The sequence below is a fragment of the Centruroides vittatus genome, unplaced genomic scaffold (assembly GCF_030686945.1).
Source record: "Centruroides vittatus isolate TY-2023 unplaced genomic scaffold, ASM3068694v2 contig_980, whole genome shotgun sequence".
In the NCBI taxonomy this organism is placed as follows: domain Eukaryota; kingdom Metazoa; phylum Arthropoda; class Arachnida; order Scorpiones; family Buthidae; genus Centruroides; species Centruroides vittatus.
In genome coordinates this window covers 1,578,095-1,594,633 of record NW_027122652.1, presented here as the reverse complement: position 1 = coordinate 1,594,633, position 16,539 = coordinate 1,578,095, and the positions used below count along the sequence as shown (strand labels likewise).

The 16,539-nt window shown below is 28.9% G+C and overlaps 1 protein-coding gene across 2 annotated transcripts in view; it reads left to right on the top strand.

The window, feature by feature from the left end:
- Positions 1-16,539, top strand: part of LOC136985909 (UMP-CMP kinase-like) — a 43,380-nt gene continuing 26,841 nt past the window's right edge. The window contains exons 1-3 of one of the 2 annotated variants that reach the window (XM_067283313.1): positions 1-120; positions 5,484-5,589; positions 13,867-14,013. In XM_067283313.1, coding sequence (XP_067139414.1) covers positions 29-120; positions 5,484-5,589; positions 13,867-14,013 — 345 coding nt within the window. In that variant the 5' untranslated portion in view covers positions 1-28. Of the gene's footprint in view, positions 121-5,469; positions 5,590-13,866; positions 14,014-16,539 lie in introns of both variants that reach the window. The other variant, XM_067283314.1, reaches the window with a different exon arrangement.

Genomic DNA, 16,539 nt, shown 5'->3' with positions numbered 1-16,539 from the left:
AAAGTTTTCTGAATAATTTAAATTTTAAATGTCGTTTTGGCGCTGTGGAGCTGTGAATAGTTGTTTTGTGTATAGAAACAGGAAGCCGCCGAAGTTTCGTAGGAAATTTAATTACCGCAGGTTTGTTGTGTTAAATATTTACATTTGATCATGTTTAAGCGATAAGCGCCATTATCAATGCTTTCTCATACACTTACGTAAAAACGTACGACAAAATCAATCGATGAATTCAGATTTTGCATAGCGAAATCTTGGAAAATTAAGTGATTTATTCCACAAAAATTCAACGTTATACGAGACTCATTACATACAAAAAGTGGGTTTACGTTGCAAAATGATTTTTTTTTTTTTTCAAATATAAATTTTATTTATTGTGCAAGAAAAAGTTTTATTTCATTCAAGAAAACATGAATTACAAAACAAAAACGCTTATTAAAAAATTCGTAACATGGAAATTGTACTTGGTACTGTATATAATAATCTTTTGTTGAACACAAGAAATAAATTTTACTTGTCTTTGCTACTATTTTCCAAAGCCACATTTTGATATGTACCAATGGCCGAATGCCTTAGATGCTTGAAATCTTTCGGACGTTGCTGTAATTTTCAGCTTCTTTGGATTTTTCTTCTGATTTAGTTTTTGAGAAGTTTGGTTATAAGAGTCAGATGAGTGCTAGTTGCAATTATTTTTCAAGTTTGTTATGTGGTGCTGAACAAATTTCCAATTGTCTTTGAAATTTTCTGGATCATTATCCACAAAATCAATTTTCTAATTTTCTTGCCAAGTCCATCCTTCTCATAATTTTTCTAAAGTGAATTCCTTAATGAATTTGCTAGAATCTTTGGCTAAATGGTTTCCGTCAATATTCTCTACATATTTTTGGACAGTGTTGTCTATTAATTGTATTAATTCTTTCTCATTCAAATCTTCCACGTCATAAATAAAACCTCCATATTCATTAATTAATTAAACTCTTTAAGCTCTGTAAACTCACTCCGTCTCTGTTGCTGATGACTAAATTGTTCTTATTCCTTGGGCTACAAGGGAACTTGTATGGCAAAACTAGTCTAACAACTTTTCAATCGGCTGATTCAGAAAACAAATTTTATTAAACAGAAATTATTTAATATGCAGAGACGTCCAAACATAAAAAATGTGCTAATAATTAAACTGGGTGTTTTCGTCACTCTCATTGACATTTCTCTTTGTTGAATGCTGTGAGTGACATAGACCAATCATTGTTGATTTATATAGCTGTTTTTACAAAATACAAATTAGATTTTATATAAAATTATTGAAAAATTATATAATTGTCATTCTTCTTACTAAATTTGGGCAATAAATTTATTTTGTTTGCTTGTTATCTGTCGAAGAAATCTCGGCAAACACTTCCAAAAATATAGCACCAAAGCCCAGTTCCATTTAAACTGTTTTAAACAATACATTGAGATTAGGAATATGAGGTTTTCCTGTTCTGTTGGCCAAATAAATGGGGATAAATGTCACTCCTATCATATCCACTTAAATGGATTAGGGTTGTAAAAAAAAATCTAAAACTCCAGGATGAAATATATATTTAAAAAATATATAAAAAAAAACATACACTAGTGAAGATATACAAAAAGAAACACTATTGTAGTCTACTTAAAAATCCTTTCACAATCACTGGAATGCAATCAACATTGGCAGAATTGACTTTGTTTTATAAGCTTTTATAAATCCACTTAAATTTATGCAAATTGTTCAAAAGTTTCAAGACATTAGATATCTTAAATTTTTATTGTAAAGAAAAAAATTCTAAAAATGAGATTAATATGGTCACTGATATGGAGTTTTAAAACTTATGCTGTTCTGTTGGGAAATTTCAGGGATGGCTATGTATGCAAGGTTTTACTGTAGTTCATCATCAATAGTCCAAGCAGAATTAGATATGATTCTAAACATTAATTATTATAACATTGTAACTGTTAAATGTAGTTAATTATTATCCATGTTCCTTTATGTAGTTTTTATTATGCTCTATAACAGGGCTTCTTAAACTATGAGTCGTGACCCCATTTGGGGTCACAAGATTTTAATGCAAAATATTGAAAATAATTTGTGAGAGTTTGAAAATGGTGCACTTTGTGTCATAGGTTTCGTGAGTTGCACTTTGTGTAAAACAATGCACCAAGATTTAGTTTGTTATGCAGTAAAAAGCAAGCACATCCATCTCATTAAAAAAACAATTTTCCTTTATTTTTGTATACTTAACCGTTTAATGGATGCGCTCAAATATATTAAAACAAACTAAGCCAGCCAAAATGCCCGGGCTTGAATATATACCAGCGACGATATATTTTGCCCAATATTCTCTTTTATTTATGTTATTGCAAAAAATGCAGTTTTGATGAAAAATAGGATATATAATTTTTGTAACTATAATAAATACAATTTTACAGCTTTTTGTGCAATTTTTTTAATTTTATATTTTTGTATGTTTTTAAACAAATTTTAAAACTATATTTTTTTCATATGTATATATATTGTTACCTTATCAATAACTCATCACAAAGTATTTATATATCTTTGTGATTTTTTTGCGACCCCCCAAAAAATATATAATCATAAATGGGGTCGTGAATAAAAAAAAGTTTAAGAAGCCCTGATCTATAATGATGTATATTTTATGTAGATTTTACACATATTGATAATTTCTTTAATCCTTTATCAAATTGTAATGTTTTTTTTAGTATAACTGGGAAATTTCTCTTTTAGCTAATATGATTAGTTTTGTGAATTTATAATGTGAGTTTTCTTAACATAATGTATTCAATAGTAATGTAAAAAAAAGTTAATATTATCACTTTTTAATGAAATTATTCCATCTTCAAATTTATTGAAGATGGAATAATAGTATTATATTGTCAACTATTAGAAATAAATAATTACTTTTTCTTTTCTATAATAAATTTTACAAACTTACTGATCTTAAGATCATTATAAAAATGTTGGAAGAGATGAAAGAAATGATTTGGAAGAAATTGGAATTTGGAAGAAATGATTTTATGGATATTATTGTATATTTTATAGCAATGCAACAAATCAATAATGATAATGTTATTCATTTAAATGAAGAATATTCAAGAAAATAAATATAAAACTTTATATATTGGTAATTTATAATTGAATGAAAGGGGAAGAAAAAATATCAAAAGTGTAACTTTTCGGACATTATTTATATTAGTCTGCAATTTATTTTAACTTTAATATATTTCTCATCAAATTATCTTTACAATATAATTATAATTTGTAATAAAGAATAATTTGTTATAAAGAAATATTTCACATTATCATAATGAGAGATTATGGAAAATATAATAGAAAGGATAAATAAACTTAAAATAATAATTTAGCAGTAGGAAAGATATAATAATCTACATGTTAATTTAATTAATAATAAGGACTTTAGTAATTAGATTCATTTCAGAACATGTTTTTAATCACTAAAAAATTTGCCAGTTTGAAACTGTTAAACTAAAAAGTCAAATTTTAATGATGGTTAAAAAAATAACAGTTAAATGAACTATTTGAGTTATCATATTTAGATTTTTTTTAAGTATGAAACCCAAACATAACTTATAGCAAATTTTAAAAATTATTTACTATTATTCTAAAAAGTTAAATTTTCATTACCTTTTTAAAACTCACTGTTATGTCTATGATGCAATTTATTATAAATGAAATTTTAATTCCTAAAATGTATTATTGATTCATTTGGGGAATTAGTGCTGAATTAAGATTTGACTTCAAAATGTTCATTTATATCGAAAAATGTGAATTTTTACAAATATGCAGTACATAATTTTAGACTTGTAACTTTTCATTAGTATGTACAGTAGAACCTTGATTATCCAAGATAATGTGGACTGGTGTTGCTTTGGATAAATGAAAACTCAGATTAAACAAACAGCCTTGGTCATTTTGGATTAAAAATTGCTGATAAAAGTTTGTATGGTATCACTTTTAAGCCTCTTTTTATACCTTATTGAATTTAATTGTATATAAGAAGAACATTTTTTTACATCATTTATTATACAGCTATAATTTACTATACTTTTAAGAATAAAGATATATATTTGAGGTGGAACGTTAGCAAGGCGTCTACTGTGTGGCTTACAGAATTGTTTGTTCTCAAAATATGTTCAATTGATTTTGATTTAAGTTTGCCATTTTTCATTAATTGCAATGAGGAATCCACAAATGTAATGAGGGTCTATTTAAATGTAAAAATTAAGGAGTACATGACTGTGTTTTCGATATACAGAGGTATTAAAGAGAGAATGTGCTCCTTGATCATTCATAATGGTCAAAAATAGACACATGCAATGCTGTTTTTAACAGAAAATAGGAATGAAAAAAAAAAAAAAAAACAGAAGAACAAAGCAATTGAAGGCAATTACTTGGATCATCTCTCCTGTACTGTACCTGGCCAATGAATGCAAGGATCGTGTCTCCCTGGCGGGCAGATATAAGGATCACCTTTCCCATGAATGGCAAGTACAATGATAATCTTTTTTTGTCACAGTTTGTATCTGTCAGGTACAAAGATCATTTCTTCTGTGCTTATCAAGGTCAAGGATCACTTCTTTTTTTCCAGCTCTACCTCAATTCTATTGTGATATGACAAAGTTGCTTGATGTCTTAGTATTGTAATTACATTTTTATATAAATGGTTTTTCACATTAAATGTTTCATTTTGTAATATAAGTTATTTAAAAAGCTTTTTAAAAAAGGTTTAAAATGAGTTTTTTGTTTTACAGTTGTTTTTTCCTTTTTTTGCTTCAGTATTCTGCAGTCACCTCAGCATCAGCCATTTGCTTAGTACAACTTGACTATATTGAATGAATGACTTGTGCTGAGTTGCAATTAAAAATACTACCATATTTTGTTGGAGGATAAAAATAACTACATTTCATATGCAGGCACATATAACTTAGTTTAATATTTATACAAAGTGTAAAGTGTATTGAATTACATGTATAGGGCAGATATCAATGGATAATATCTGGACACTTAAAAGAATAAAAAGGGAATGGTTCCATCATGGCATTCACCTTGATACCCCTTTCCTTCACCTGTGTTGCCATCTGGAGTTACAATTTGTAATATCACAAACTTTTACAAATTACTACGTAACATATTTATGTGCTTGATGCCTTCATGGCAAAGCTTTTATGAATTATAAGAAAAATAGTGTATTCACTTATAGGCTTTCCTCAGATAATGCAGAACTTCAGATTATCTAAGTTCTACTGTATTATTTAAATACTAAATTCCATACATGAAAATAATAAATGTTAGAAAGCAGATAATGATATTTACTTATTTTCTGGAATTCATTGTTTTCATTTATCATAAGTTTATATGTTGTTTTTAAGATTATAGATAATAGATATTACATAGACACCATTATTATTATAATTTAGTGAATGCTTTTCAGGATTCAGAGATTTTTAACTATAATGGAGTCAGTAAAGCCAAATATTGTTTTTGTTCTTGGCCCACCTGGTTCAGGAAAAGGAACACAATGCAAAAATATTGTGGAGGTAACATTCTTATATTTACTATAGATAAAGATTACAGTATATGCTTTAAATAAATTTTAATTTTTCTTTTTATAATGAAAATATTTGAAATATGTAGTTATTCATTAAGAGAATATATAGTTTTTAATTTTTCTGTTAATTTTAATATACATTTGATTTAATCTTAATGATTAACTTTGATTCTTTTCAAAACTGTTCTTTAAAAAAAAGATTTTTAAAATTTTTAATTCATAAAAAAAATGTTACTGTTTTTCTAACACAGTAAAGAAAAATTTATTTGAAAGGGCATATTAAAAAAAAATTGAAGATATTTTTACTTATCATTTAAGAAATGAAAAAAATCTGCTAATTTTTATTAGGACATTTCTTTTTAACATATGAATTTAGTAATATTTTCTCTGAAAATCTTTAGTTTTTAAAAGTAAATATAAATACTTTTATGAGGGTAATCCCAAAAGTAAGGTCTCCTATTTTTTAAAAAATACAAAGAAATGTTTATTTTCAATACTGTTCATATTTTAAAGCTTGAACATTCATCTATTTTTATACATAATTGCCATTTTGGTTGATGCATCTTTCTATGTGCTGTGGCAATTTTTGCATGCTCATGTCATACCAGCTTGCAGCCATTGTTGTGTTAAATTGATTGAAATTCATTGCCAATTGACAGAAGTGTATGGCGAGTTGTGCATAGATGTCAAAAACATCCTCAAGTGGTGTACGGAGTTTGCAGCTGATCATACTGAAATTCGTGAGAAAGAAAGAAGCGGGAGATCGTCAATTTCTGACGAGACAATCGCAAAGGTTGAGCAAACCATGCGTGAAGATCAGTAGATCACTCTGGATGATGTCTGCATTTTGGTTCTTGGGGTTTTCTGATGCACCAATCATAGGATTTTAACAGAAAAGTTGCAATATCGGAAGGCATATGCAAGATAGGTCCTGCGACATGGGCATACAAAAATTGGCTGGTGTAACACGGGCATACAAAAATTGCCACAGCGCCTACAAAAATGCATTGACCGAAATGGCGATTATGTAGAAAAATAGATAAATGTTCTAGCTTTAAATTGATATGAACGTTATTGAAAATAAATGTTTCTTCCTATTTTTGAAAAAATAGGAGACTACTTTTGGGATTACCCTCGGATTTTTTTGTGGTAATAAAGGATTTCAATTTTGATGTTAAAACTGTTGCAAATCCTGATGTGGTCAATGACATACAAATGACATCTTAAATTTTCAGTCTTCCATGTCTCTTTGTATCTCTTCAATCTCATTTTGATTTTTTACATAATAAAAATTTGCATAATATTTATATAAAATAAGCATAAAATTTTGTTTTTAAATTAAATGTTTCATATCCATAAAAATTAATGACTTAGGATACATTGTTGTTAGTATTTTATTATATAATTTAACATGTTTTGAAAAGATAGCTCAATTTTATAAAATATTGATCTATAACAGAACTACTAAAACTTTTTCCATTCACAACCCATTTTTGTCTGAGAACATTTTACACAACCCTGAGTATATGCATATGTACAGTACATAAAATAAATGTATAAATAAAACATAAACTGATAATAAATCAAAGAAATTAAATCCAAACAATTCTTTGTTATGTGTATAATTTTACTACTTATTATCATTTATTAGAACAAAAGCAAATATGTATACTAATGAGATGGATGAGCTCCATTTATTTTTGCATAAATAGCTAAATCTTGGCTGAATATTTGATATTGCAGGATGCAGGATTGATATTTTGATTTTACAATTGTTAATGATGAAAATGAAAAAGGATATAACAAATATAGCAAGAGGCATAATGAATAGATTGTACATTCCCCTCCAAGAAATAAGCATGAAATGCAAATTCTCAGATAAGGAGTAAATATGTAAATTTTCTTTGGTAAAACTTGGTGTATACTTTAAGTACCATATATAAATATTGAAACACAAGTAAATACACATTAGCTCCATTTGAAATATGAAAATCAGCCAACTGGTAAAACAAGTGGAAGATTTAGTGTTCCAAAGATGCTTAGATGATAGCTAAAGATGTGAGTCATGGGTAGGTTAGAATCCAGTCAGTCTATTGGAAAAGTTGCTAAATTCTTCAGAATCTGCCATTCTGTGATTTCATGCTTGTGGATCCAATTTCAAATCAATGGAACAGTAAGCAAAAGGCCAGGCTTGGGTCACTCTCAAGTTATATCATCTGATGACTGCTATTTAACATTGTTGGTCAGATGCAATAGGCAGGCAACAGCTTCTTTACATTCAAACTTTGTTGTAGCTACAGTGAGGCTTGTATCCATGACTATTGTAAGAAACAGATTGCATGCACATTGCTTTTATGCATGAAGGCCAAAAATTTGTGTTCCATTGTCTGCCACACACAGAGCAGCCCATTTACAATGATGTCAAGAACATGTCACTTAGAGTAAAGATGGTTGTAGCAATGTCCTGTTCAGCAATGAGTCATGATTCACTATGTAGTCAGACAATTAATGGATTTTTGTGTGGAGAGAGATGGTATCAACTGATTAACATTGTTCAGCAGCATTATTTTTTCTGGTAGTGGCATCCTTGTATGGGCCAGGATTTCCTTAGGTGGATTTACTGTAATGGTACTCTAATGGGCCAAAAATATTGGAATAAAATCCTTGATTTATACATTTGACCTTATGCAGGTACAATGATTCTGAATTTGTACTTATAGATGCCAACATCCAGGCAGAGATTGTACAGTACATGATTACCTAATGGCAAAGGGAATCCAGCAAATGCAGTAGCCAGTGTATTCACCAGGTCTGAACCCTACAGAGCAAATATGGGATGCTCTCAGGAGAGCTGTAGATATCCACCAAACCCAAACACTATCCAAAAGTTCCAATGTGCTCTCATATAACAGTGGGAATTACTGCCTTCTAATCTCATTGATCATCTGATAGCTAGCATGAATTGTTGTCCCCTGCATCAGTGTAAGAAAAAATCATATTCCTTATTGTCAAACATTTCTCTGACTAGTAAGACCTATCATTTTGTCCACTTTTTTAATTTTTTGAATGTCACACTATATGTTTGAAACTTTTTTGTGTGGCAGAGTTCTGTTATATGTTACTGTAAAATTTGAAATAAATTACTGCGGTTTTTGATTTGTGTCTGATTTTCACTTTTGTGTTTATTTTCGGAGGGGAGTGTATAATAATGAGAATTTAAATAATACCATTCTGCCCATTTCCACATACAATGGTGAGAGTAAAGATCTTAAGTGTGAATTTTGTCTCAGGAATTGAAAGAATTGATTCTGTAATGCTTCACGTCAATCAAAACAACTCGGTGGTTTCAGTTCATTATCTCAGGAAATAAATATTTATGAAGCTTTAGATAAAAATGTGCAAAAATTCTCTATTTTTGAGCATAAATCAATATCACAAAATGAAAAACTTTCCATTTCTGGAATTCCTGTCAAAAAAAATAAATAAATCAATAGACTCAATATGTATATTGAAAAGTTTTTTAACACGTTGACTGCCACGTGACTTTTTAGGATTCTGTTGTAAAACGCCAACTTAATTTAATTATATTATATTATTAAAAACTCTAATCAGAGTATATAGTAATAATCAAATAGCATATAAAATGTGTTTTTCTTAAAATAAAGGTATTACGAATTATCTCGTAGTTGGCTTATGTAACAGAAAGCTCTTCGCTAAAGCCAAACTACGAGTTAATTCGTGCACAGACACGATTCGTCCTGTCACTTCGCTACAGCCAATCGGAGATGTGCGTCTAAATTCATTAGTAATAAATCGGATATAGAGGCGAGCACATCACATTTACGTCTTTTTTGAGAGTGTTATTTTTTATTTATTTTTATAATCAAATTATAAATATCCCAAAATGGATAAGAAAAGACCACTGACTAAAAAACAACTTGATTACTACACTAATCTAAGTGATTCAGAATCTGACAAAATTTTTGGTGAGGATGGGGGAGTTTATTTGGCAGCGAAATGGTCCTGTTACTGTATGTAAATGGAAAGACAAACGAGAAGTCCTTACCATTTCAAACATGCACGTTGTTGAAATGGTAGAGGTGTTCAATCGCAATGGAAAATGTTCGATGAAACCGAATATAATTCGAGATTATAATCATGGAACGTCTGGCATTGACGATCAGATCAAATGCTATCGTACTACACAGCTCTAAGAAAGACTATTAGATGGCTCAAAAAGGTTGCATTACATATTATAGAAATATATATACATAATGCGCACAAACTCTTTCAAAAAGCAACTTCTTCTAAAATAAAACTTATGCTTCTCTATAAGCTAACTTATGCTTCTCTTTTTCTCTAAAATAAAACTTATGCTTCTCATTATGACGAATGCTTCTCTAAACTAAAAGTTTAGAGAAGCATTCGTCAAAGCGTTGATTGGAGAAGAGATTCAACCAGTTTCAAAAAAAATTAAATTGCAGAAGCTTCACTATTTACAGAGTATCCCATCTACTCAGAAAAAACAACATCCGACAAAGCCATGTCGAATTTGTACCAAAGCTAAAAAACGCCGAGAAACGCGTTATTTCTGTCCAATCTGTCTTGAGAAGCCAGCCCTTTGCGTAGAAGATTGTTTTAAAAATTATCACAAACAATAAAAATATCGTTTTGCTTTTGATTTTGAATAAACATTTTATAATATTTTCTGTTCGTTTAAATTTATATTTTTGTTTTATAAATTATCACAAACAATAAAAATATTGTTTTGCTTTCGATTTTGAATAAACTTTTTATGATTATATTTTCTGTTCATTAATTAATAAATGTTCTGTTCATGTAAGCCAAACTTGATTTTTTGTTCTTGCCCCTGAAGCTATCTATTCATATTTACACTGATATACTACGAATTACATCGTAGCTGCACAAATATGGCAAGGAAACAAACTACGATATAACTCGTAGGTGGCGTCCTAGGCAGAAACGGTAACTACGAGTCATCTCGTAGATGGCAGTCAACGTGTTAATAAACATTTTTAGTGAATGTAGAAACAAATATAATTAATTTTTAATATATTTAAAAAACTGGGTAAAGTAAATATGAGGCAATCTTATATCTTCTAGTTCACCTTTGTATGGTTTCTTCTGCATTTTTTTTTTCTAATTAATCTTAGTCTTTTATAAATAAATTTTTTTTTAATATCTAGATTTTTGAGAATAAAATAATGAATCTAAAAAAATCAGTAAAAAAATTTTTCTTGTGAATGAAGAAAATTTTTTTTACTGATTCAGGAATTCCCGATTCTCAAGAATCCAAAAAATTTGGGAAAAGCAATCTCTATTCACAATATACAACCCAAGGATGTACTGTACAAATTTTATGCTTATATGGTGAGGGAATGACAGCAAGAAAATTTTATTCAAATTTTTATTTTTGGTAATTGAACAATTATGTTTCTGTAAGAGCACAAAACTTTACTGGCATTACCTGACATGATAGCATGTGCAATGCAAAGTTCTAAAAAAAGCAAGTAGTAATAGAATTAGATTGAATAAGGGAGTAGATTTAATTGAAAAGTTAGTAGCAGATCACAGTGAGAAAAAAATGTAGGAATGCTTTATTTCTCTGTTATGTATCCATAACATGACATTTAATTCTAATTAAATATTTTAAATCAAAATGATTTTTCTAATTATTTTTGCTCACCAGTCTTTGAGAATTTAACAGAGGAATGTTTTGGATTGAAGTGACATCTTTCATGAACAGTTGCTAAAGTTTTCATGACCCAAAATTTTGTTGTGTGTTCTCATATAGGGTCACAAACCTTAGTTTGAAAAGTCCTGATCTATAAAATTAACTGTTTTTTCTTTATTTTTAATTTCAGATTTCATTTAATTTTTTTATTTAAACAATTGTAAATCAGCATTTTTATATATTGAGCATGTGTAGGAAAGTATATTGTCCATACATAAGCATGTAAAAATGCTAGATATATGCACTGCTATGTGCATGTTAAAAGCACCAGTAATGTACAATTAAGTTGTAGGTTGAAGTGCATACATACTTCTATTTGTGAGCAGATTTTACTAATACAGTAGAGAGTCGTTAATCAGAATCAATTGGAGACTGGGGTGGTTCACATTAGTAATTTGTTCAGATTACCGATTATGTACGAAAAAATACATTAACCTGTCCGATGTTCAAATTTTTCATCGTTGCGTGTCGCTTCGTGTTGAATTTTCGTCGATTTTAAGCCTAACGGAAATTTTTATAATAATAATCGAGGCTATTGTATCATTAAAAACTATTTTTTCATTTTGTACAAACAAAATAAATATATTGAAGAATATAAAAACATGAAAATTATACTTTAGAAGTAAATCTAGTATCAAAAACGTTTGATTCAGCACGACACAGTCCGACTGAAAATCGTTCCGATTACTGGCGATTTTGATTACCGGGGTTCCGATTAACGACTCTCTACTGTATCTATTATGTCATACTTTTTACGTAAGAGGTGATTAACAAGTGACAATAGTGAAATAGGTGACACAAGGAATTGAAAATTGAGGTCACAAAACACATATTAGAATAATGTTCTATGTAGGAGGTATGCAATCAAGTCAATTACAAATAAAATTACATGCTCAATAAAATTTTATAACTTTCTAAGCTATCAAATCAATCATTGAATTTATTTCTGTATACATACAATTTTTACAAGATGTTTGAGATTACGGGGGGACACTGTCAATTGGGCAATAGTCAAATGGGCGACAGACATCTGGGTGATGAAATAAGAGATGAACAATAGACAAAATACAAATTTTTTGTTTTTATAAAAAATCACCGATCCAAGTTAAATGAGTTAAAAGAATGATTTTGTAATTAACAAACATTTATACATGTAACATGTATAAACATAAATACATTAAAACAAAAAAAAAGATGTGAAATTCAAACTTTTTATTTTAAATTGATTAATTCATATTATAATTATATGCAATGCCATATAAATATTAGATTATAAATTTCGACATTTGTTAATTGTAAATCATTTGATTTACAATTAACGAATGTTGAAAATGTTAGAAAGGTAATAATTTTACAACTGCTGGACTAATCAATTGTATACTTATGTTCCTTGAGTCACTGTTGTAAATTATGCATAGTGACACCGACATAGTTTTGATTTGAAACAATGGTTGATTATCAGGATGGAGTAAATCCTCACAGTTGAATTAGTTATATGGTTTCTTATCATTCCTTAAAATTCTGAATGCATCTGCTCATTACATTGAATTGGTTAGTGTATGTCCTAATGTAAAAAATTTTTTTTTTTGCCTCTGCACACAAAAATGTTATTTTATTAAATTCATTGCTGGATTTTTTCAAAGGTGTAATTTTTGTGATCTATCTACCTGGTTAGTGCAAAATATATGGATTTATAAAACACTTATTTAGTCCCAAAAATGATCAAATCTGTAAAATATGCTGAAATAAAAGATTTTACATAGTTAAAAAAATTATTATCTATCATAATTGATACCACTACATTCAAAATGTATTTTTATTGGTTTAGTATTTGCATATATTTAAAACATATACAGTCAAACCTGTTTTTATGCGCTCTTTTTATGTGCGATTTTTATTTGTGCGATTTTTTTAATGCGAATTTTTAATTTATGCGGTTTTTTTTTGTGCGATTTTTAATTTGTGCGGTATAGTTGGCGACTAGTCTCGTGCGATTCGTCATGTCTCACGTTGACTTATTATAGCTAAATAAACTTATTATAGCATAAATGCACTTATTATAGTAATATTATTGCATGAATATGCGAAAAATGAAATAATTTACTTTTTAAGTCAACAAAACACCACCTGGACAAAAATATGTAAAACAGACGATAGACCAGACGATGCAGTCAAGTGCTGACATCTGTTGTCAATAAATTCTATTTCGTACGGTTTTGAGTTATTTTCTACGTGAGACTTTTTTTATGCGTTCCCTATTCACCGCATAAAAAAAAATATTTTTTTAATTGTGTTGCGAAAACTATTTTTTACAGCCATTCGTGAAGTTTCGTGCGATTTCTTTTTATGCGTTTTTTTTAATGCGGTCCCTATCCCCCGCATAAAAACAGGTTTGACTGTATAGGTAAACATTAAGCTATTTAGAAAAATATTGGATTCTGTAATAGAATGTAAGTGAATTACAAGAAAAGTTATAAAAATTAATCTTTACCTTTTTAATTTTTTTTTTAGGAATTTGGATTTGTTCATCTTTCAGCAGGTGACCTGTTGCGGGAGGAAAGAAATACTTCAGGTTCTAAATATGGTGAATTAATTGAAAATCATATAAAAAATGGAACAATTGTACCTGTTGAAATTACGTGCAGCTTATTGGAAAAGGTAAAAATACAGGATTACAGGAGATATGTTTTGTATTCCATAAATATCTTCTCTATTAAATGAATATTTATTCAGAATACCAATGTTTTAATTCTCTTATACAGAGGGTTCTTGTTTAATGAGTATGCATTATCTAAGTCCCCATAATCGCATGGTCAAAAAATTGTGAAACACCGCTTAAAAATTCCCCACATTTACGCGGTTTCCCTGGTAAATGGTAATTTTCTCTTCACTATGTGACCTATGTGCATATTGATACATGTTACTGTACACTGGATACATTATTGTGCATATGTCATTTCAGTTTTGATTCTGGTGGATTTTTCTTTTTAGTTTTCTGATTTTCTTTTTGAAATTGTGTCAACAAAGTGTAGCAAAAATGATGATGTAATTATGACAGTTCACACAATTGTTAAGAAAGTCTCATATTTATAACCCAAAGCCAAAACTTGACTAAGCCACTCTGAAGTGAACCTAACATGATTGTAAAATAATGTAACAGATATAATGAAAAAGCATCTAATAACATGGATTGAAGATCTCTGTCAACAATATATACCTATAAGCTTAGCTCTAATCTAGGAAAAAGCTTTATCTTTATATGAAGATAATTGAAAGGAAGTGGTAAAGAGGCAGCAAAAGCTAAGAAATTTTTAGTATCAAAGTTTCACCATTTTCAAAAACCTTATGGATTTAAGGACATTAAAATTCAGGGAGAAATTGCTAATGCTAATACAGAAACAACTGGAGTTTTTCAGCTGAATTGAAGAAAATACTTAATGAGAGGAGGATACAGTCTGAAACAAGTATTCAATGCTGATGAAACCAGATTATATTGGAAACATATGCCATCTGAAAACTATATATCTAAAAAAAACAATCTGTTCCAGGCTTCACGACATCAAAAGATTGATGGAAATGCAAATGGGGACAAGAATGCTAAATTTTCATAGTGAAAATTCTCGAGCTTTGAAAAGTATGGCAAAATCTTCATTCCCAGTAATTTGGAAGTCACTTCATAAAGCATGGATGAATATGGAGAAATATTTTGCAATTGGTTTGTAGATTACTTTGTGCCTACAACAAGAAAATATTGTGAAGAGGAAAATCTTACATTTAAAATTTTGTTTGGACAGTACGAATGCAAAAACGAAAAATCTTTAGAACGTTTTTGAACGATATTCCATTGCAAAATTACTTGTGTCATCTTAATAAATAACTAATATTACAATATGCACGTAAAATAGAGAAAAGAAAAGTAAGAAAAAATAACAAGTAATATGAGTAATATGCAGACTTGGAAGAATTACAAGATGGTTCTAAAAACTCTCATTCATTGAAGTTGATTCAATCATAATATAAATTACCAATTAGAGCATAATAGGCCTAGAAACAAATTTTAAAACCAATTAACAGCAAGATGATCTTTCATAGACTTACTACAGGGAGGTGGAGTTTCTTAAGAATATTTATTGCTAGATAGTTTTAAAAACATATTTACTTGCCAAAATATTGTCAAATTAGCTAATTTAATGTCTAAGTACATTAAATTAGTTAATTAAAGCTGAAAAATGATTTAAAAAGCCAATTTATTGCGATTGTTTACATTTTACTTCAAAGGTGGGAGGTGGGACTTTTTCTTTCACAAATCTGTGATTAGTTAAAGTAATGTCAACAAAGACAGAAGATACCCAATAAAACTGTAGGAGTTTCCCTTTGATTGTTTTCAGTCAACTGTGTAGTTAACTGGGAAGATTTGCTGTAGAATGGTAGAGGGTCCTTTTTACTGAAATATTTATGGCCCAGGGGTGGTAACAAAACACTTATTGGCTTAAACAAAATCAGTCGACCTACAGAAGAGCCAGCAATTTTAGTTTTGATTTGAAAACTCAAACATAATGCAAATTAATTGAATTTTTTGATTAATTATGCCTAAAGGCGTATTTCGCATCACCAAATAATGGAAAGTCACGTGACATATGCGTAAGGGCATATATTCGCATGGAAAAGATTAATAAATGAGAAGTTAACAAAGTTAGATAAGCCTATATTTGAAGAAGAAATTGAAAACTGATGAAAATTTTGATAGAATTCCCAATGTAAACTAGCTGTTCATTGATGGTTTATGTGAAACATTTATGAAGTGTGACAGTTATTTTCTTAAAAATGATCCAGTTTACTAATGGACAGAACAATTTGAATGTGCAATGAAAGACTTATCTTGTTATAAACAATATTAAATGAAAAAATAAATTGCAGGAAACAGCATACTTTAGATTCATTTTTTGTACATCAAAAATCAGCAGTCAGTGAAAATGATGAAACACAACCAGACTCTTCTAAAATTCAGTTATAAATAATATTTATAAGAAATAATTTCTAAAATTCAATTATATTAATAATAAATATTTTACATGTGTGTAAATATGTACAATAAAACTTTCTTGATATGATCTGTAAAGTTTATAAGAAAATGGTATGATTTTTCTCTTGCATATATGTGCATAAATCTGAAAAATTTCTTGA